The sequence below is a fragment of the Fundulus heteroclitus genome, chromosome 16, assembly GCF_011125445.2.
Source record: "Fundulus heteroclitus isolate FHET01 chromosome 16, MU-UCD_Fhet_4.1, whole genome shotgun sequence".
In the NCBI taxonomy this organism is placed as follows: Eukaryota; Metazoa; Chordata; class Actinopteri; order Cyprinodontiformes; family Fundulidae; genus Fundulus; species Fundulus heteroclitus.
Genome location: NC_046376.1, coordinates 36,097,314 through 36,120,108, shown reverse-complemented (window position 1 = coordinate 36,120,108; position 22,795 = coordinate 36,097,314). Strand labels below are relative to the sequence as shown.

The 22,795-nt window shown below is 40.6% G+C and overlaps 1 protein-coding gene across 1 annotated transcript in view; it reads right to left on the bottom strand.

Annotated features, from left to right (window-relative positions):
• The window catches only part of LOC105939680 (proline-rich protein 12-like), a 38,585-nt gene extending 16,756 nt beyond the window's left edge, over positions 1 to 21,829 (bottom strand). Inside the window, exons 1-4 of the mRNA XM_021308190.2 lie at positions 21,012 to 21,829; positions 6,384 to 6,599; positions 3,061 to 3,144; positions 84 to 888 (exon numbers count right to left, since the gene is read on the bottom strand). Coding sequence (XP_021163865.2) covers positions 84 to 888; positions 3,061 to 3,144; positions 6,384 to 6,599 — 1,105 coding nt within the window. The 5' untranslated portion in view covers positions 21,012 to 21,829. The remainder of the gene's footprint in view (positions 1 to 83; positions 889 to 3,060; positions 3,145 to 6,383; positions 6,600 to 21,011) is intronic.
• Between the last annotated feature and the right edge of the window lie 966 nt (positions 21,830 to 22,795).

Here is a 22,795-nt window from a genome sequence, read left to right as displayed (position 1 = left end):
CCTGGAGGGGAGTCCTGTCCCCTCCTGGTTTACTGCATTAACCAAACAACAGAGTAATCATTCAGTTCATACTTCTTTATTACCTTCAACTACAGGAGCCTCCAAACCTTCAGTGGGTTTTTTCTCCTCCTGCTCCTTTCCTTGGCTCTCCACATTCTGTGACTCATTTATTATTTCCTCATTATTCCCAGTCTCCTTTCCTCCCTCCTCCTCTTCTTCCTCTCGTTGCTCTGGATCTCTCTCCTCTGTTTTCAGTCTGCTTGGCTGTGTGGAGATAAGACTCTCCTCCCCATCTCCTTGTGTAGGCTGCTGACTGTACATCAGCGTCTCCTCTTTTATGTTCTCCACAGCTGGGCCAACAGGAAGCATCGCAGGCAAAGGGGGGCTGAGCGATGGCTCCTGTGGTGTCGGAGGGGAGGGGATGGGCTGGGTCTTGATCATGGCAGAGGCCATCACAGCAGCCAGTGAGTGTGGAGTGTCATAGAGAGCCGAGATGGCGGATGAGATGCTCTCCTGCAGGTCTTGATTTTTACTAACAGAGTCCTCCTCGTCCGAGGAGAAAGACGGCAGCGTCTCTAGGTTCCTTTTCAGCTCCTCGTCAAGAGGCTTGCAGGGACTTGAGCAGTCGCTGAGTGCCAGATCGGCCCCCTCCCCCTTCCCATCCTCAGTGAACGTTTCTAGAGGTGGCTGTGGAGAAGGTGGTAGTAGGGATGGAGGAGGTGATGACAGCGGCCGGATTCCTCCCTTCAAAGAGGAACAGGAGTCAAGGGCTTCCTGCTCGCCTCCATCGTGTCCCGGTGCGAGGTCAGACTCTTTTTTGCCTGTCTTTAGGAAGTCCAGAAAAGAGGCCATGAAGGCAGGTTTGAAGTCAAAGTCTTTATCATCAGCCTGGAAAAAGGAGAATCACATCAGTGACCCTATTTATTATGTTCTACATCTGTGTTCTTATATTGGAAGATTTCCTCATTTCTAATGTTGGTCAACCAAATGCAACTCCTAGATGCCGCGTCACTGAAACTTCAGTACCCCGCATAGGTGTGCATTTCCCTTCATCTTTCCATACTTACAACCACAAAAATCTATGTATTTTAATGTGATTTTATGTGCCAGATAAAAACAAAGCACAGGGGCAGGAACATAATACATGGTTTTCAATATTTAATGTAGATAAAAATCTAAAAAGTGTGGCGGGCATTTGTATTTAGCCGCTTTTTTTCAGACTCACCAAAACCAATTAACTTGAGGGTTGCCTATTGTTAAATAGAGCCCCATTGTGCATGATAAAATATCAGTTACATGCATGTGCCTCCCAGGTCAGCAACAATAAAATGGATATTAGGTCATCAGAGATTTGCCGTTATTTTTTTAAGTGTCCTTGTCTGGCAGTGAAGCATTAGGAATAATTTTCTTTGTACTTCACAATTGTATACCACTTTGTGTTGCTATTTCACATAAGTCTCCAATAAAATAAATTTATGTTTGTAGTTGTAATGTGACAAAAGGTGAAAAAGTTCAAGGACTATGAATACTTTTGCAAGCCACTATATATAGTATTGCTGTTTTTTTGCTGCAGTTCCTGTCAAATAAGGAAATACACCTATAAACTATAAACTGCACCAAACTGAAAGGTATCTAATTCAATCTGAATCCGTCCATTTATATGCGTAGGCTGTGTTATATTTATTTGATCATCTATTTCCGGACCTCTCTGTGCCTGAAAATGACAGATATTGGGAATTGGTGATATATAGATAACCAATGTTCACAGGTGCCCTCCATTCCCATTGGTAAGGGAGTAAGCGTGGAGAGAAATTTTAGGGCTTAGATGTTTATAGTCGGTAAAGACATACACCAACACATGAAATCCCAATAAAGTAGACTGAATGTGTGAACCGTCTTTAAAAGGACAGGGTGTATTGTTGGGATGTCACATTTAGTAATTGAAGTTGTACTGATTTGAGCCACAAGGGGGCGGTGGTGTTTAACTCATCTTAATGAAGTAACACGCCTCATGTTTCCAAACTGTTGCATGTTTCATGAAGTCTAAAGCGTGTTAACCATGTCTATAGCATCAGATGTTTTCAGCATAATATTTTCAGCCATCTCAGCTGAGGAACAGAGTTTATTAGTGGATTTGAGCTGCATGACTAAACTAATATTATTTATTGTATTAATCTAATGTCTAAAATTAAATATTTGCCTTCTATTATCCATAGTAGTCTCAAAGATCTAATGCAGGGGTCACCAACATGGGTACCCTCAAGCCTGTTCAAAAAATGGCACAACCTTCCAGTGTGCTACATCTAAAATGTTATTTTAATTAGCTGCTCTTCCCTTTTAATCATACTTGAACTTACATAGATTTATGCAATGATAAATGCATTAAAAACATGTTTATATTACATAAAGTTAAGGTGAGCTCTGACTCTTCTAGTTAAAAGGTCAGTACAGGTAGCACTTTGTATGACACAGTACAAATGAAGTAGCTCTCAATTTCTAAAAGGTTGGAGATCCCTGATCCAATGGATATAAAATTTTACTGTACTCTTTGTGTACATTTTCAATTAAATAGTTTCATTTAATAAGGGCCTACATGTCGGTCTGACACTAATTACTCCTAACAGACAGCAGGTGGCAGCAAGGGTCCTGTTCAGAAAGATGCAGTAACTGTGGCAACAGCTGCCGTGGTAACAGGCATCTCTCTCCTCTCTCTTTTGTCAGTCAGACAGAGCTGGCTGTCAGTCAACTATAACCCCCTTCTCTCTAAGCCTTAAATCAGAAAAACAGGACTGAAATCGGATTCAGATGTTCCTTTTTTCTTTATCCACCGGAGAAACAACAGCAAATATGTATTTTTTATACATTCATGTTTCGAAAATACCTGTAAGTACAGCCACCTTGCAACACAGAGACTGGCAAGGTGCCAATAGGCACCTAAGGTGTTAATCAGTTAGAGAATTTATTTTCTCTACCAGAGACATTAGTTTGAAAAGATGAGGTATGAATTATATATGAGGCTTCAAGCCTTGCTCCTTTTGCAGAGGGTGGGAAGCAACTTACTGAATTGGAGAGTTTCTGCAGATCAGCCCAGGATTCAGGATTCAGAGGATGGACCATTTCTTCTTTCCAGCCATACACCATCATCTGTGTTGGTGTCAGAGAAAGATGCTTGTGAGATCTATTTGATGGGACAGAGGTTTGACAGGAACTGCAGCCTATAGTTTATTATAATTGCATTGAACAACAGCATACCTTTTGTTTATTGCAAGAATAATAAAAAGTATAAAACATATATTCCAATAATTTTTTCCCCTCTTCATTTAACCCCCCCCCCCCCTTTTTTTTTTTTAGGGAGAAGGGCTTCCACTGTGCAGCACTGGGGAAGCATTCCAGGAATAACGGTCTTGCTTAGGGACCTAGAGTGGCAATCTGTGGGATTCAAACCAGGGAACTTGAAGCCCAGGACACAAGCAGCCCGCTCTAACCACTAGGATAACACACTCCCAGACAATAAAATGTCATTTATTTATGGTTGTCTACAATTAAGGCCGACTATCTTCTTTGTTTTTCTGCTTAACTGGAAAACTGAATAAATAGAACATGCCTGACAACATGAAGTAGGCTAAAAGATCTCACAAAGCAAAACATTAGGCTCGGGTCTAAAGAAACTCAACAGGAGAAGAGAAAAAGTGAATATTTGTCTGTCTGGAAACATTAATAATGCCATTTCAACAGTAAGATCCACAAATGATGTAAACACAGAACAGCGGAGAACCTTACTAGGGGTGACTGAACTATCAAAATTACTCCAGGAGTTCATCTAAAAATCTGCAGACCTCAATGCCTCAGCTAAGGTATTGATTCAACAGTAAAACAGAGAGAGACAAAATAGAAAAAAAACTAACAAGGCATTTCATAAATGGAACATCTTACCTACAGTGAAAAATGATGATGGGAGTGTGATTGTTTGGGGCTGCTTTTCTGCTTCAGAGTCTGGATAACATGCTGTGACTGATGAAATCACAAATTCTGCTCTCTGGCAGAAGACCCTGAAAGTCAATGTCCGCTCATCGGTTTGTGACCTGAAACTCAAGCTCACTCGGGTTCTGCAGCAGGATTATGACCCAAAAAGCACACCAGCAAGTCCGCTTCTGATTGGCTCAAAAAGACAAACTGAAGGTTTTGTTGTGGTCTAGTTAAAGTCTGATATGTAAACAGATCGTTTATGCTTAAAAACAATCCAATGATGCTGAAATCTTTTCGCAAAGAACAGTGGCCCAACTGTGGGGCAGTTCCTGTTCACATGGCCAGGGTTTAGCATAATGAATTACATTATCATTTGAAAGCTGTTTTTTGTATTTATCTAGGTTATTGTTATCCAATATAAACTTTACTTGATGATCTGACACATTGAGATTTAAAAAATCCCTCATAGCCTGTACATGATGGTTCACCCAACCGACCCTTAAGAAATCTCTTGGAGTTTTTGGTGAAACTCAAGGTGTCCCTTTCCCCGTTGCTCAGGAAATAAGCTTTGTTTCCAACCTGCACATTTGTCATCCCGCACAGGCACGGTGCATCTTTTATCAATGAATTTTACACTAGATAGGAAATAACAAACTAAATCAACAGAAGTGAAGGCAAACCAATAAATTTAAAGAACAAAATTAATTTGCAGAAGTATTCACAACAATTAAAGTATTTGATGTTTTGATAACACAAAGTGGGTTTCAGTTTTAAGTGGAGGGAAAAGGATACATGCTTAATCATAGGTCAACTGGACTTCTATTATTTCCTAATGACATTTCACCTCTCATCTAAATAAATCAGTGGTTGATTTACAATTCAGGGACAATCGACGCTCGTTTGAAGACAGCACATTGTGCACATTTTGGACATGGATGTGAGGTGCTTTGAGAGGGAAGAAAATGAAAAAGCGACACTAAACAGAAGAGGTTTTCTAACACCTACACTGCAGCTCTGACTTGTGTTCCCCAGGTGGTTTTACAGCAATTCACACCTTGAAACATGTGACCAAAGTCTTGCAAACCTCACTGCCTTAGTTGACCTGTAGTCTGAGAGCACTTCGCTGTCAGACTGCAGGTCTGCTGGTGGTTCCTAGAGTCTCTAAAAGTAGAATGGGAGGCAGATCCTTTAGCTATCAGGCTCCTCTCCTGTGGAACCAACTCCCAGTTTTGGTCCGTGGAGCAGACACCCTGTCTACTTTAAAGACTAAGCTTAAAACTTTTTATTTTAACTAAGCTTATAGTTAGGGTGGCTTAGCTTATCCTGGGCTATCTCTATAGTTATGCTGCTATAGGCTTAGGCTGCTGGAGGACATCAGGGTCTATTTTTCCTCACTCTGCTGAGTTCATCCTATTGTTCTCCACTTTGCATTGTTTGTTGTCATTTCAACTTTTAGCTTTTTGTTTTCTGTAATTTTTTTCTTCATCGTAGGTACACCTGTCCTGGCGTTCTGTTAGCTGTGACATCATCCAAGGGGGGCAGATCATCCGCTATACCATATAACATCTGCTCTGTCTTCTCTCACCCCCAGTCAGTCGAGGCAGATGACCGTTCCCACTGAGCTTGGTTCTGCTGTAGGTTATTCCTTCCTGTTAAAAGGGAGTTTTCCTCTCTACTGTCACTTCATGTATGCTCAGTATGAGGGATTCCTGCAAACCCATTGACAATGCAGACGACTGTCCATTGCGGCTCTTTCAGGAAGAGTGAATGCTGCTTGTCAAGACTTGATGCAATCTCCTGGGTTTCCTTAGATAGAAAACTTTTTGACCAATTTCTTTAAACATGTCACCTGGCATTGTTAGGGTTGTATCTGGATCATCAAGCAACAGCCAACCAAACAAGAACCATTGACTAATGTGACATTAATGACCCAATTTGTGACCTTAATGGTCCCTTTAGTATGACTGTGCTGTCTACAATACATTAATTGGTTTGCAAATTAATTGGCAAAGCAATGAATTTTAGATCCACGTAAGACATGATACACGTCTCCAAGACTCAATATCAAATATTGTACAAGGAAGTACACCATTCACATGAGTGTCTTCTGATTCTTGCTCATGGTTTTCTATAATGTAATTCCTCATGTTTATTATCTGACAGGAAAACTTTTAGGCATTTATTCAGAAAGGCAAGATTGAATCTGAACTGAGATTCAGTTCAGATTCATGAGAATAATTCTTAAAACTTCCCTAACTGTGCCTTTTAAAACTGCTGTGTTTGGCATAGAGGGCTCAGCAAAAGATAAACAAATATCACGTTTATGGAACCTATTTTCAACAAAAACATGCAAGCATCTAAACCAGTGCTAATCAGGTCTTTCACTGCAGTGTTGCACATCTCAAAGTATTCTCTACCTCTCCTGCTCTGTGCTGCTGCATGCTCATCGCTTTGTCTTCAATTCCATCATGATCATTTCTTCCAACATCCATGGTGCTGCTTGGCCCAGGACTAATGCCCAAAGATGGTGCCGACCCCACTGATCCCTCAGACAGAACAGGCTCGCTGCTGGACAAAGAGTCTGTCTTCAGCGAGGACTCTGATGGTGGCATGGTGGAATGCTGCTGTTTCATCTGAGACACAGACAAGTTGGATGCAGATGAATTTCCAAAAGCATTTACTGGACATCAAATATTTCTAAAGATTCATGATTATTTTTTATATATAGTAGTAGGTTAATTTGTTGTCAGCAGAATTGCATCTGCTTTCCCTCCTGTGTGTGACATTTTCCCAGAATTACAAAGACTCTTCCTAAACAACAAAATCAGACACATTTAATTGACTTGATATCAAGAACTTCTTCTGTGCGCTTCAGGTGATTATTTTGTTCAGTCCATTGCTGATGTAAATGGGGAGGAAATCAGCAGTTTATCTGCACACTCAACCATCTGTTTGATTAGGCCCGAGGCTCAAAACTAACAGCCAGGGAGAACAATATGATTTTGATTTTAGGTATACAGGGTTCTCTACTCATTTTTCATTTCAAAATTCCAGAACTTTCTGCAGTTTCATAACATGCTGGACATTCAAGTACAATATATTCATTTTGAACTGAACACCAATCACTAAACAACATTGCTGACAGTGGCTTCTGATTTTTTTGGCGTATCTTAGATAGTTATTTCACAGCATCTAGGTATCTGGACAAAAAAAGACCACCTCTTATTCAAACAATGTAACTCTTATACCAGTCAAACAAGGACAGGATTATGGCACAACACATTGAGATCCTTCCCAGTGCAGTTAGAGAACATTTGTACCATTTACAAATGTACAAGTTTCAAGCTTTCATTCATGTAGTTACCATTACATACAACAAAAACAACACCAAATAATAAATAAGGAAAATTAAACGTAGTTAATGTTAACAAACCTGGTTAGTATTAGTGTTTAACATTTCTGCAATCTTTAAATTTGATCTTGTTAAACTATATCTAAGGTTGTTGAATAGTCAGCAGTGTGGAAATCCATTTCAATGCCTTTACAGTAAAATGCTGACTGACCCAGATACATTTTACTTGGAGGAACTACACAAACTCCTCTCATTGCCCTTTTCCTTTGATTATGTGATTAAAGTAACAGACAGGCTAAGTGGTGAAGAGGTCAGACCATAGATAACAGACAATGAAACAAATATTTGTGTATTCAATCATATTATAGCCCAAAAAGTTGGATATTTCTAGTATTGTACAAAAGTGAAAGGGAGCTGATATGACAAAAACTGTAATCGTTTGCTTATATACAGGTACATTTAAAAAAGTGCAAAAGTGTAAAAGTGCAAAAAAGTTTGCCAGTCATCTTGGAAAGTGAATCTCATATATTATATAGAATCATTACATATAGAGTGTTATATTCTAAGTCTTTGTGTCTTGCGATTTTGATGATTATGGCTTAATGATAATGAAAACCAGAAAATTTGAAAATTTGAATACTGTGAAAAAGTTCGTAGTCCCTAATTAGCTAATCAACACAACACCTGCAAAGGTTTCCAGAGTGTGTAAACGGTCACCCACTTTGGGTCAGTAGGAAACACAGTCATGGGGGAGACTGGTGACAGGACATATGTCGAGAAGACAGCCATCAACACCATTCACAAGGAGGGGAAGCCACAAAAGGTCATTGCTGAAGAAGCCAGTTGTTCACAGTGTTCTGTATCCAAACTTATTAACAGAAAATTGAGGGTAAGAGAGATATGTGGTAGTAAAATGTGCACTAACAACAGGGAGAACTGCAGCATTGAGAGGATTGTCAAGTGAAATCCATTCAAGAACTTGGGAGCTTAACAACGAGGAAATTGAGGCTGGAGTCAGTGTCTCAAGAGCTACTACACACAGATTACACAAAGCCTACACATCAGCTACAAGCGTCTAACCTGGGATAAGGAGGAAAAGAACTGGACTGTCCCTAAATGGTGTAAAGTAGGGCTGGACGTTATAGAAAAAGCTTATTGATAAAATAGAAATATTGATCGACAACACTAATTATCAAAAAAATTCAAAACATATATTTTGTTCAATTATCTTTTTACCAAACTGCAAGTTTTTAAAAATGAAAAAAGAATGCATGCTCTTTGAACTCTTTGAAGGGGACAGAGTTTGTTGAAGGAGCATTCCTGTGTCTGCCTTTTTGATTGGTTGGGAGGATGTATCCTACATGATAGGCTAGAATTCAAAGCAAAGCAGTTTTTTATTGAGCTTTTAATTGACCCCCCCCCCCCTTTTTTATATATTGCACCACAAGTGTATTGATCAATATATATTGTTTAATTATCGTCCAAACCTTAGTCAAAGTCCTGTTTTCAGATTAAAGTAAATTATGCATTTCCTTTGGAAATCAAGGTCCCAGAGTATGGAGGAAGAGTGGAGAGGTCTAGAATCCATGTTGCTTGAAGTCCAGAGTTAAGTTTCTACAGTCAGTGATGGTTTGTGGAACCATGTCATATGCTGGTGTTGACCCCTGGATTTTCCAAAGTCCACAGTCAATCCACCCAGCTACCAGGAAATTCTAGAGCAGTTCATGCTTCTCTCTGCAAACAAGCTGTATGGGGATCCTGATCGCATTTTCCAGCAGGACTTGGCACCTGCCAAAACTGCCAAGGGTACCAAAAGCTGGTTCAGTGACCACTGTGTTTCTGCTCTTGATTGGCCAGCAAACTCCCCTGACCTGAACTCCATAGAAAAACTCTATGGGCAAGGAGGAGGGAATGAGATACAACACCATACAAGGCAGATGGACCAAGGCACCTATCAGAGAAATCTGGGCTTCCATTACACTTATGCAACGACACAGGCTGATCACCTCTATGCCATGGAGAACTGATGCAGTAATTCATGCAAGAGGAGCCCAATCAAGTATTGAGTGCATAGAAATGGACATACTTTTCAGAAGCCTGGCATTTGTGTTTAAAACATCTTTTTCTAATTGGTCTAATGTGATATTCAAATATTCTGAGACACTGAATTTTGGGGTTTCTTTACCTGTAAGCTATAATGATCAAAATTACAGGAAATAAAAGTTTGAAATATTTTATTCTAAGTGTTATGAATCTCTGTATATTCCATTTTTTATGCAATATTCTAATTGTTTGAGATGTACCTGTAAAGGTGGTCAGGGTTTTAAAATAGTGTGATTTGCATATGATTGCATATGATTGGTAAATCGTAAATCGCATGCAGTCATTTGCTGCTGGATGTGCAGGTGGTGCCTTGAAAATGATGTAGACTACATTAATAACTGGAGAAACTTTTGGGGTAAAATCCTGGTCTGACCAGGAGAGCTGGCATTGGTCCCACATTAAACAGAGCAGCACCTCTTTCTATCAATCTAGATCTCCATAATGCTGAAAAATCCAGGGTCCAGACCAGGACGCAAAATCATAGTGTGAGCGACTGTGGCTCAATGACAGTCATCTTGCAATCCGAAGGCTGTAGGTCAGATTCTAGATTCCCTTGTCATATGTCGATGTTCCCCACGGGAAAGACAATTAACCTCAAGTTGTCTACTTTCTGTGTATTGATGTATAAATGTGTGTGCATTAAAAAGTGTGATTGGGTGAATGTTGCTATAGTGTAAAGTGCTTTGAGAGGTCAGCATGACAAGAAAAGCATTATATGAATTCAGTCAATTTACCATTTAACACAACTCTCTACTCTATACATCTGTACACCCAACCATTACCCCATTGGGTGTGTTGCCCACAGCCAAAATCAACAGATTAAAAATTAAATAAAAAGGAGCAAATCATGAAAATACACTCACGTGTGTTTTTTTGGTGCTTACTGTTTGAATAGTTTTCTGTGCTGGAGTTGAGTAAACAAGGAGATCAAACTTAGCCCTTACCCCTCCAACACTGATTAACTTTGTCTCACACAACCCTGGCTGCACCAAGAGGATTAAGATGGTATAAATGACTTTAAAATTTCACATTCGTTGAAATACTGGGCAAGTAGGAAGGATAGAAACCATCTTTAGTACAGTTTTATTGTCTAATCCCAGGCAAATGAATCTCTTTTGTGATTAAGTGGTAATACTGATAAGGTCATTATCAATATTTAATTAGAAACTGTCCCTGCCAACATGAGGAAGTGCAGTGATGCTATCACAGTTTCCAGAATCATAATCATTCAGACCAATTAGAAACCATGGCTGATCTGGGAGGTCCACAAGCTTTAGAGAGCCCAGAACGCTACCTCTAGTGTTGTGGAAAAGGAGAGTCTAAAAATAGCAAGGGCTAACTTGTCACGAGCTATAACAGATGCCACGCAGTACTCCAGGAGAATATCCAGTAGAATGTTCAGCCACCTCGATAATAGCAGGGAGTCCAGGAACCTGTGGCAAGGGATTCAGACCATAATGGATTAAGGGGTTTTCACCACAGGCCTGTGATAACTCCACTTATCTGCCAAACCTGAACTACCCCCCAGGAGACCTGAGGTAGGTCACGTTTGGCAACAACACCTTCCGTAAAATTACTCTGAAACCCAGAGTGATTGTGCATGGAGGGGGAGATTGTGTTGTACTTTACCACAATTTCCCCCAGCATGCCCCTCTGAGAGTGCACCCCCAGCATGGCCATCTTACCATCAATGTTACTGCTGTGGAGAGTGTGGCAAGCACCAAACTTATGGGTAAGCACATCTCTGAAGACCTGCAATGGAGCATTAACACTGCATCACTGACCGAGAAAGCCCATCAGCATCCGTAATTCCTTTGGAAACTAAAGTGAGACCCCCAGCCCACGTCATGAACACCTCCTAAGGAGGGACCATTGTTGCATCCCTGTGTAGTATGGTATTAGCACCGTGTCCTGCAACGCATAGTGAGAGCAGCAGAGAGAGCAGCAGAGAAGATGCTTGGTGCCCCTCTTCCCTCATTTCTTTCCACTACAATATCCCAAAGCCCTACAGATTACAAGTGACCCTATCAACACATCTTAAAACTTCGTTAGTCTGCTGCCATCAGGGAGGAGGCTGAAAAGCCCCCGGGCAAGAACCAGAAGGCTAAAGAAGATCTTCTTCTATCAGGCTTCAAGGAACCTTGACTGTCTTATACTACTACCTTTTCTGTCCCCTGCACAACCTATGGGCATTCACCCACCTGTCTCACTCTCAACAGGACACTGTCATATCCAGGGGTCTCCAATGTATATGCATGCTCAGTTTGACAGATTGTGGAGGAGTCCATGAGAGAATCCAATCACCTATCTACTGTTGCAACATGGTCATTCAGGAGGAGTAAATCTTGCATATATTTTACTTGTTTGTCCGTCCATACGTTTTCTTCTGCTTATCCGGGGTCGAGTCGCGGGGGTAGCAGCTTAAGTAGGGAGGCCCAGACGTCCCTCTCCCTGGCCACTTGGGCCAGCTCCTCCGGGGGAATCCCAAGGCGTTCCCAGGCCAGCAGAGAGACATAGTCCCTCCAGCGTGTCCTGGGTCTTACCCTGGGCCTCCTCCCGGTGGGACGTGCCCGGAACACCTCACCATGGTACACCGCTGAATTCCACAAACTCAAAAAGAATTGCAGAAAATTTTAGCGACAGTATAGTATATAAAAAATCTGGTCTCACTGTCTATAACCAAGTTTATAAACATTCCGTCAACACTTCCAACTCAGCACTAAAATTTGCCCGCTTCAAACTCTACTTGGACATTATACATTCCAATTCCTCAATCCCCTGCACTCTATTTTCTACATTTACAAAATTCACCAAACCACAAGATAACATTACCTCCACATTCAAAATAGAAAAGTGCAATAACTTCCTAACATCTTTTCATAAAATCCAAACTATTCACAGCTTGCTGACATCCACCTCTTCCGCTTCCCCACTGGTACGTACACTTTCCCCTGTTACATCCCTCAGCTTCACTTCCTTCACTCCCCTGTCCCAGACACCACCAAACGTCTCTTAAATATGGAATTCTCATCTTGTCATCTTGACCCCATTCCATCTCCCATTGTTAAAACCTGTATTTTCACCCTAGTCCCTCTGATAACTCATATCATAAGCACTTCATTTATCACAGGTTCTGTCCCATCCCCACTGAAATTTACCACTATTACACACCCCTTGAAAAAACCTGGCCTCAATCCTGATCACCTTGACAACTTCATACCCATCTCAAATCTTCCATTACTCTCAAAAATCCTGGAATGCTCAGTCATCTCCCAACTCAACCACCATCTTCACACCGATCAGCTGTTTGAAACTTTTCAATCTGGATTCCACACCCACCACAGCACAGAAACTACACTATCACCAATGACCTCCTCCTCGCCGCTGACTCTTGGTTCCATATCCATCCTTCTTCTCCTTGACCTCTCTGCCGCTTTCGATAAAATAAAACACACCATCCATCTCCACAGTCTTCAGTCCATCGGCGTCTCCGGTACAGCACTGCTTTGGTCCACCTCTTACCTCTCCGACCGTTACCATTTTGTTTCCATTAACAACATTATGTCCTATACCTCTCTTGTCACTCATGGTTTTCCCCAAGGTTCGGTGTTGGGGCCCCTCCTCTTTAATTTACATTATTTACATGTTACCCCTTGGACAAAGAATTCGCCCTCATGGACTCCATTTTCACCCTGATGCTGATGACTCTCAACTTTACATATCCACAAAATCAATCACCCCAGTCATTCTCTCCAATACCACTCCCTGCATCTCAGACATTAAAACCTGGATGGACAACAATTTTCTAATACTCAACAGCAAGAAAACAGAACTACTCATCACCGATCCAAAATCCCTCCTCCCTCCTTCAACCTCACTATTGATGGTCACAATGTTTCCCCATCCTTCTCGGTTTGTAATCTCGACATCATCCTGGACTCTTCCCTGTTATTTCAAACACATATCAGCCATATCACCAAAACGTCTTTGTTCCACCTCCGCAACATTGCTCGCCTCCGTTCATGCCTCTCCCAGTCAGCAGCTGAAATCCTCATTCATGCCTTCATCGCCTCCAGACTCCACCACTGCAATAGCCTCCTCTATGGTCTTCCTTTCAGTCATTTCCAAAAATTACAGTACATACAGAATTCTGCTGCCCGCCTACTCTGCAGACACCAACATCATCAGACCAATCAGCCGCACCAAACACGGAACCATAGGGGACCGAGCCTTCACTGCTGCTTCCCCCACCCTTTGGAATTTACTGCTCTAAACCATCAGAAACTCTGATTTATTACAGAACTTCAAATCACATCTCAAGACCCACTTATTTAAACTTGCTTTTCCGTAGTAGGATTTTTCATATATTTCTGTGTTTTTTAAAATTGTTTTGTAAAGCGTATTTAATTATCCAAAAAAGCGGTATGTTTGATGTATTATTATTATTGTTATTACTATTACTAGTATTATCCCTCACTATGGAACACTTGTAGAAAACAGTGTTCGCTGCCTTGCTGGACAAAGCCAAATATCACCTTCACCCCCTAGGTCGTTGGAATGACAGAGGAGGTCCTAGGAATTTAATGAGATTGTAGCACGCAGCCATAGGAAGAACAAGGAGTTACTTCCCCCTTTTCAGTTAACATATAGGTTTTTCCGTTTGGCCAAGCAGTTCACAAAGACCGCTGAGACCTCTTACCCGCACAAGTCAGGATCGACGCATCTTTCCCTCCACTCGACCCGGAAAGGACCTCTTTTATTTCTTAATTGGCTTCTATAGAAGCCAATTTTTGCCAAGGCAGGATTTATTTAGATAAAGCTTTAATGTCGATGTTTCTATTCCAGAAGGAGTTGTTGAACTGTCTTTGAATATTTTACATGCTGTGACTGAATTCAGGTGATAAGTTGTTTACTGTGTTTTTTTTTTATTTGATTAATGTGACAGCCAACGGTTGACTATTATTGTGTGTCTTCTATCATTATAATTCTGAACAGGCCACGTCATCAACGGCAGGTTTATTCTGAACATTATTGTTAGAATCCCGATCGCCTCTTGTTTCCTTTCTTCTCTTCTCTCTCTCTATTCTGCTGCTTTGGATTTTTGTGCGGATCTTGTTTGAAGTTAATTGTGTCAGCTAGTGGCCTTTGTGTCTGTGACACCACGTGCAGCTCTACAAAGTTGAATTCTCTCTGATTGGCTATAACCATATTCAGAAAACCACCCACCACCACCCTTTCGGGGGTAAGTAAAAACTTAGAGCATTTTTGAGCACCCTCAGACATTTCAGCTCCCCTATTTAGTAACAACTGTGAAGTCATTTTGAAGTTGAATATAAGATTATTTGCGCTCTGCGGCTTCAGCAGCGTCTGCCTCCTGTTCGAGATGATGCAGGGAGGCTGATCTGAGGCTTCCCTCTGCTTGCTGCTCACTGCTCCCCTTTCCTCCTCTCAGGTCAGCCAGTGCATCACCTGGGGGGGGGGGGGGGGGGGGGGATGAGGGGATGGGTAAGGCTGTTCGCTTAATTGGTGAGCACTGATTAGAGAATATGAATACGAAGAAAGGCGACCCACGTAGAAAGACAGCCCCTTTTCTGATCTAACCATTTTTGAGCAAACCAATAAAGCTGATTGCCCCTGGCCCCCTCGTTGGGTATTCAGTTATGACATTAACACAGCCTCATCAGTGCACAACAGACCATATTATACTCCCAATACCTCAGAAAAATGAAATTTGTTGTCATGACCCCTTTATGGCCTGTGCAGAACCGTTCTCTGGGATTCTACAGAATTTCTTCAACCTTATTCTGACCAAGGAGAAGGTTCCAATGTTGTGGAATAACTCCTATATTCTTCCCGTACCAAAGAAAACTCACCCATCAGTCCTCAATGACTTATACCTGTTGCCCTGAAATCCCACATCATGAAGGTCCTAGAGAGACTCCTGTTGGCCCACCTGAGTAAGAAGAAAAGCAGCTATAAGGAGCCCCTGCAGTTTACTTGTCGCCGTGGAGTTGGAGTTGAAGATACCAACATTCACATGCTTCAACAAACCCACTGTGATTTAAACAAGGCAGACAGCACTTTAAGGATCACGTTCTTTGATTTCTCCAGTGCATTTAATGTAATTCAACCTGATTTGCTTTGTCAGAAACTCCAGAACACTCATGTGGAGGTCGCAACAATCGCCTGGATCACAGAGATTACCTGACTAACAGACCACAGTTTGTGAGATTGGAGAGTTGAGAGTTTAAGGTAGTCAGCAGCACAGGAGCACCACAGGGGAATGTCTTCTCACCATTCAGTTTCACTCTTTACACCTCAGAATTTGAAATCAACACATACTGATGTCATCTGCAGAAATATTTAGATGACTGCAGTCGTTAGATGCATCTACCATGCGACAAAGCTGGTAGACAGCTTTGTGGCATGATGTGGAAACAATCATCTCATTCTGACTGTGGATAAAACAAAGGAGATTATTGTAGATTTCAGGAGAAACAGGAATAGTACCAGTGGAAGTTTTGGGGTATTATAAATACGTTGGTGTTCACCTGGATAACAACCTGAACTGGAGACACAACTGTGAAGCTGTCTACAAGACAGGGCCAGAGCAGACTGTACTTCTTGGGGAAGCTTAAGTCCTTCAGGGTATGCAGCAAGATGCTGCATGTTTTCTATAAGTCTGTTGTGGAGAGTGTGATCTCCTCTGCTCTCATCTGTTGGAGTAGCAGCATCAGAGCAATTGACTTAAAGAAGCTCGGCAAGCTTATAAAGAAGGCTGGCTCTGTGCTGGGGACCCTTGTAGAACCTCTAGAGATGACTTTTCAAGGAAGAGTTCTTGAACATGATGGACAATCATACGCAACCTTTTCATCAGAATGTTGTACAACAACAGAGTGTCTTCAGTCAGAGGCTACTACAGATCCGCTGTAAAACAGACCGATACAGTAGATCTTTCCTACCTGCAGCCATCATGATCTACAACAACTCGTTTAAGAAACCCATATGAGTTTCACCAGCATTACATTTCAGTTTAGGATTAATAAAGTACTTTTGAATTGAGTTGAATTCTCAGATCTATTTGACCCACTAGACCTCTCTACTCTTAATACATTTTCACTTTGTGTTTCAGACATCCAATCTTGGATGTCTGATAATTTTCTTTTACTCAAAAATGATAAAACTGAGGTGTTGGTGTCTGGACCCAATGCCATGAGACATCCAATAGCTCAGTCCCTTTCTGTTCTTGAACTGAAAGGAACAATAAGTAATAATGACACCTCCTAGGGAGGAGGAACATCAGGTGGTCATCCCTTGGCTGTGCGTTTTTCAAAAGGGGTCCATAGGCTGACAGCAGTGTTCCTTCCTGGGATCTGACTGTTGTGATGGAAGATCATTGTGGTGCTCCAATTGAGCCCCTCTGTCATATAAGACAGCTTTGCTTCTTGCTTTGGCAACTATAATGGGGATTTGCATGCAGTTTCGTCTCACCCGTCTTGTGTTCAGTTTTTAGCTGATGGTTTGAAGGTCATATTGCACCCAAATCCCACATATCTCCCTAAAATGATCCCATCAGACTACAAATCTATTACTACAGAGCTTTCTAGTTTTACCACACTACTTTTACTTCTGAAGAGCAAAGGAGGCTGCATCGTCTGTGCCCGTTATGTTCACTGCAAATTTACATTGACTCAGGGTTTGCAGTTGTGTGATCAGCTGTTTGTGTTTTCCCAATTCCGCTAGGGGCAAGGCTCTATCTAGAAAGATACTCTCTCATTGGGTAGTGGGGGTGGGGGTTATTTCTTTCCCATACAACAAAGGTTTTCCTTTCTCTCACAATGTGAGAGCAAATTCAACCAGGCCTGTGGCGACATTATTGGTTCTATTCAGAGGGGTCCCTGCGAGTGATATCTGTGCAGAAGTTGATTGCTCTTCCCTACACATGAAACATTTTTTACATTCCTTAGTTTGTTCAATACCACGTATTGTTTTGCCAATATTTAGAAATACATGTAAATATGGGATTCAAATAGTTCTAAGATCACTGCACACAGTACTTTACATTTTAATTAAAATGTAAAGCATTTTCAGTGTCATAAGATGTAATTTATCAACAAGTCTTGGAGATAGCCCAAATATTTATGTTGTAATCCAATAATAATAATAATAATGTTTTAACCCCCTAAGCCCAGAGGGTTTTACAAGCATTTTCTGCCTGCAATTACATATCTGAAATAAATCAAGTAGAGCTCCCAAGTTATGATGTTAAAGAACATTTTCAAGTGGAACCACTATTGCCAATGCAAAGGTGATTAAAGAAAGAAAATCAAAATATTTGAGCCCCACCTAAATCATTTCCAAAATAAACACTGCAAAACTAAATGAAAACCCCATTGAAATTATAGGAGAAGCCTCAGAGTTTATAGATCCACATCTTGACTATAACTGCAACAAATCTGGACTGAATCGGTTAAAGGATATTTGTTGCTCAAAGGTTTTAGTGGACAGTGTGCCATGCGGACATGTGATTTTTAGCACAGTTGTGCCAAAATGGGCCAAAGCTGTGCCAAATGTGTTTTTCACTTCATAAAAGGGAATCTGGTCAAACAAAAGTGCTGATTTCAATTGTAGGACTCCTCTGCATATGACAAAGTATTTGTTCATAAGTTTTACCACATGATTCATCAAAATGAAGAGAAATAATTGTATGTCTCAAACAAAAATTTTATTGAAAAACTTTCCAATAGGTAGCTATCAATAAAATGTGTATATAAATGTGCAGCAAATAAAGTGCAATATATATATATATATATATATATATATATATATATTAGGGCTGGGCAAGTTAACGCGTTAATTTTGCGTTAACTCATTAGACTATTAACGGCGATATTTTCTTTAACGCGCATTAACGCATGTTGCTCACATGCTTTTATTTTGTAAAGGTCTGTTGCTGCGGTGTAGGGGTTTGAATCAGAACAGTAAGTGGCGATAATGCGCCAATAACCTCGCTGTCAGCCAAGCCTCGGATTCAGAGGAAGAAAGATACTGGCCGGAAAAAAACAAAGCCGACATGCGGAAGGCGGTGTTTCCCGCAGGTACCGCGAGCGAGCTTAGGCGGGGCGAGGCGAGGCGGTGAGTTGGCGGCCGGAACAAGTTTTGTGCGGAGCGGAGCGGGGGGGGGTCTGCTTAGACGCCGTCGGTGAAGTCGCTTCTCGTTTCAAAGTATCCATGTGTTTTTGCCTGTTTTTCCCTGCCATTCACTATATGAACGCGAGAAAGCAACAACAAAAAACCGCGTGTTAACGTCAAATAAACGCAAGCAACGCAAGCATATCGAGTTAGCAAGCATTTCAGTTTAAAGTTCTTCCAGCATGGAATATGACAGAAACAAGTTAGTTGTAACCACTGCCAAGTTAAATTTTGGTATTGAACATAAAATGATAATGCTGCTCCTTGCGGTTACCTCAGAAATTGCCTGTTTTTGGTAGATTTTTTCCCCATAAAGAGAATTCCCTGTCAGTGGCAATAAGCTTTAATTTATTATTATTGCTATTTTTTGTTTTACATGTTTAAGTTGAGCTTTACACTAAATATGTGTTACTGATAAGTGCTACAAATGTTACAACACTTTTGTTCATATGGCAGCAGAACATTAAAATAAAAGTGTTCTTTACACTACTTTTGAATTCATTCTTGGAGTTTGTAAATACAATGCGATTAATCGCGATTAATCAGGGCGATTAATCGCGATTAAATATTTTAATCGTTGCCCAGCCCTAATATATATATATATATATATATATATATATATATATATATATATATATATATATATATATATATATATATATATATATTAGGGCTGGGCAACGATAAAAATTTTTAATCGCGATTAATCGCATCATTTGCCCGATCATGATTAATCGCATTGTATGCGCAAACTCCAAGAATGAATTCAAAAGTAGTGTAAAGAGCACTTTTATTTTAATGTTCTGCTGCCATATGAACAAAAGTGTTGTAACATTTGTAGCACTTATTTTATACTGGATATTTTCAACCCATCTATTGAATTTAGTGCACTAGTTGATCTTTTCTTCATAAGAGAACAGCAAGCACTGCAGCCATAATATGGCCTTTTTTGACCTGCTGTATATTAGCCAGTCCCTAAGCTTGATGTATCATGAAACTGTTGACCTTTTGGGTTTTGTGGTTTTTATTTTATTATTACAATTAAATAATAATAATAATAATAATAATTATAATAATAATAATAATAATAATGTTATGTTCAGTGTTTTTTCGCTAATCCACCTCTTATATATTTCAATCCTTATGTAATTTTGTCTGTGTTGTGTGCACCTGCCTGTCGCTTTAATCCTATAAATTTCCCCATCGTGGGATAAAAAAAAGGATTAGCTAATGTTATCTTATCTTAAATAACACTTTTTAATATATGTACTGGGTTCTTTCAAGGTCTTAATTACATTTTCTGTGTGGGCTCCAGTAACATATGATAGATAATATCTACTTTAAAAGTTAACATGAACTGCTGCTGAAGATGACCACTGATCTACCTGGATGTTCCCTGGAGGACTGAAACGCCTCAGTCAGAGACGTCTGTGGGTCTGTCGGGGCAATGACAGAAGTTTTGTCTCCTCTCTCCGTTTCTGTGGCTAAACGTTTTCATGTTTTTTCACGTGCTTAGATAAATTTGTTGTGTTTCCACTTAAATTAACCGGCTTTTTACAAAACATACAGCTTGATTTCATTTACGGTATTAAAATAAAGCCAAACGGTGCTACTTCCCTTGTTCATGTTTTTTCGCTGCTGCGGTCTCTCTCAGCTGTTTGTGAGTTGAATTTGTGTGAGAGCTGAGTGGGCGGGCCAGGCTGAGCCTGCGTGCTGATTGGCTGGCGCCGCTGAGCCAGGTACGAGAGGGGAGGGGGAGCACCAGAGTGCTGCCGTGAGACAGCGCGCAGCAGTCAGCGTGCGTGCTGACCGACACTGACTGAAAGCATGTGAGCAACATGCGTTAATGCGCGATAAAATAAATATTGCCGTTAATAGTCTAATGAATTAACGCGAAATTAACGCGTTAACTTGCCCCGCCCTAATATATATATATATATATATATATATATATATATATATATATATATATATATATATATATATATATATATATACATCACTGTATAAAAATAAAATCACAAAACTAAACCTTTAGATAAACTTTTCAAAAAATGTGCATAAACCTTCACAGTAAAATCACTTTGTTCTCCAGAGGTCAGCTCTGGATGGAACTTGCACAAATCCACTAAACACAACAACGGCTAAGAAAACAAAGAACTTCCTCCCTGCTTAAAATAAGCTGTTGTGCATTGGTCTTTATGTCTGAAATAATAGTGTAACACAAAAAAGTTTGAAAAGGCTCAAAGGAGACAATGTTTTTGTGATATTAATTCTGGGACCAGGCAGATGCCTTGGTGAAAATGTAGGTGTCTGTGGCTCAGTGTCTGGTGCACCAGGAGAGTGCCACATGTCCTCGCTGTCATCAATGGGCGGTGGGGTAATGTGACTTGCCCACTTAGGGATTGGCCTGGTTGAACTGCTCTTTTTTTCTTGGGGCAGAGGCAGCCACACACTTCACAGGCCTTGTGGCAGTCTGTAGCCAACAGGCAGGTGTCTGAAACTTCTCATCTTCTGCTGCACTGTTATCACTGGGGAAAAAAAGACATATTTTGAAGATTTGATTTGACTGTGTTTATCTAAATGCCAGGCTAAAACTAATGTTGCATCTGACACAGATTTATTATAAGCGTAGGAATACAATACTAATACTGTAATGACATATTTATTTTGTAATCACAATAGTATGCAGAATAGACTTCTCACCTTGAAAAATGTGAAACATCAGTTGTATTGGAAAAGTATAAATGATATTACCTCTTCATAAAATGTCAGGTAAAGATGCTGGAAATAAAAAGTAACTGTATGACTTACTCATTTAACCGGGCCTAGAATCAGCTGCTGCTCGTCTTCGTCTTCAGCGTCATTCTCCCTCATAATTTCTCCGGAATGGTCAATTTCGCCTTTTGTGCCATCACGACTGCAAATGTTCTTCCAAAAATCCACGGCGCAAAATAGATAAGCAAAAACAACAAGCCGCCTGCGTCTGCTGTGTGCGATAAAGCAACACGTGCGCAAAGTTGTATAGTCTCTGGTATGCACGGCAATTACGTCACCGAGACACATCAAACTTCAACAGAAACAGGTCCACCCCCTTAGAAATGGGCAGTCCTTAAAGCCATTAAGACAGCAGATTGGACTGAAACTGGTCCACTCCTCTGTAACGGGGAGTCGTTAGGGTCGTTATTGGCCTGGCTTGCCGGAACGATGTTTTGATCACCCGTATGAGGGTGAGGATTGAGGTGATTATTGGCTGGAATTAAGCCTATAGCTGTATTATACGTTTTTGAGAGTTGGAACCTAAGGCCCCCTCAACCTTAAACAGAGGAGGGGGCCTTATGTTCCAACTTTCAAAAACTTATAATACAGCTGAGAATGCTTTTCTTTTATGGTCAAGGCAGGGAGTTAAAAAGCTTAAAGATCTGTTTACCAATAATACATTCCTGACTTTTAAAGTGTGACTCACCCAAACTTAAAAGCCTAACCCCGCTTTTAGATACATTTTGAAAAATTCCACCAAAGTAGCCCATTTGGCAGGACCAAATGTGGGGCTAAATGAAGGTGGTTTTAGGCAGTCGTGAGGTAAGGATAACATGGAAAGTGACCAGGGTGATACTGATGGCTTTGCCACGGATTGGTTGATTTGGGGTTTAGCTACTATTTAAACAGCTTTCCTCTGAATATGGTCTACCTGGACATTTTTTTTCTTTACCTTGTTAAAGATTTGTAGCAGTGCTTCTGGGCGCTTCCATTTAAAAATCTGTTTGATATATATAATTGGGAGTCCTTTTCTAAGTATGAACAATAGTCTTTTGACAATCTATAAATACATTTATGCTTTCAATTTATTTATGTAGCGCCAATTCACAAAACATGTTGTCTCAAGCCACTTTAGAAAGTCAATTCAACCAAATCATACAGAAAGGTCAGTTAAAATGTTTTGAATCAAATGAAACCCAGCAAATCTAGTATGTAGTCATCTACATCTAGTCATTGACTTGCAACATTCAATCCTACTGACAGAGTGCGTAGCAACAGCAGACAGTCGCTTTCATTGTGTCATTGAATTTGCAGCAGTCCGTCATACCGAGCATGCATGTAGCGACAGTGGAGAGGAAAACTCCCCTTTAACAGGAAGAAACCAGCAGAACAAGGCTAAGTGTTAATAGCCATGACCAAGAC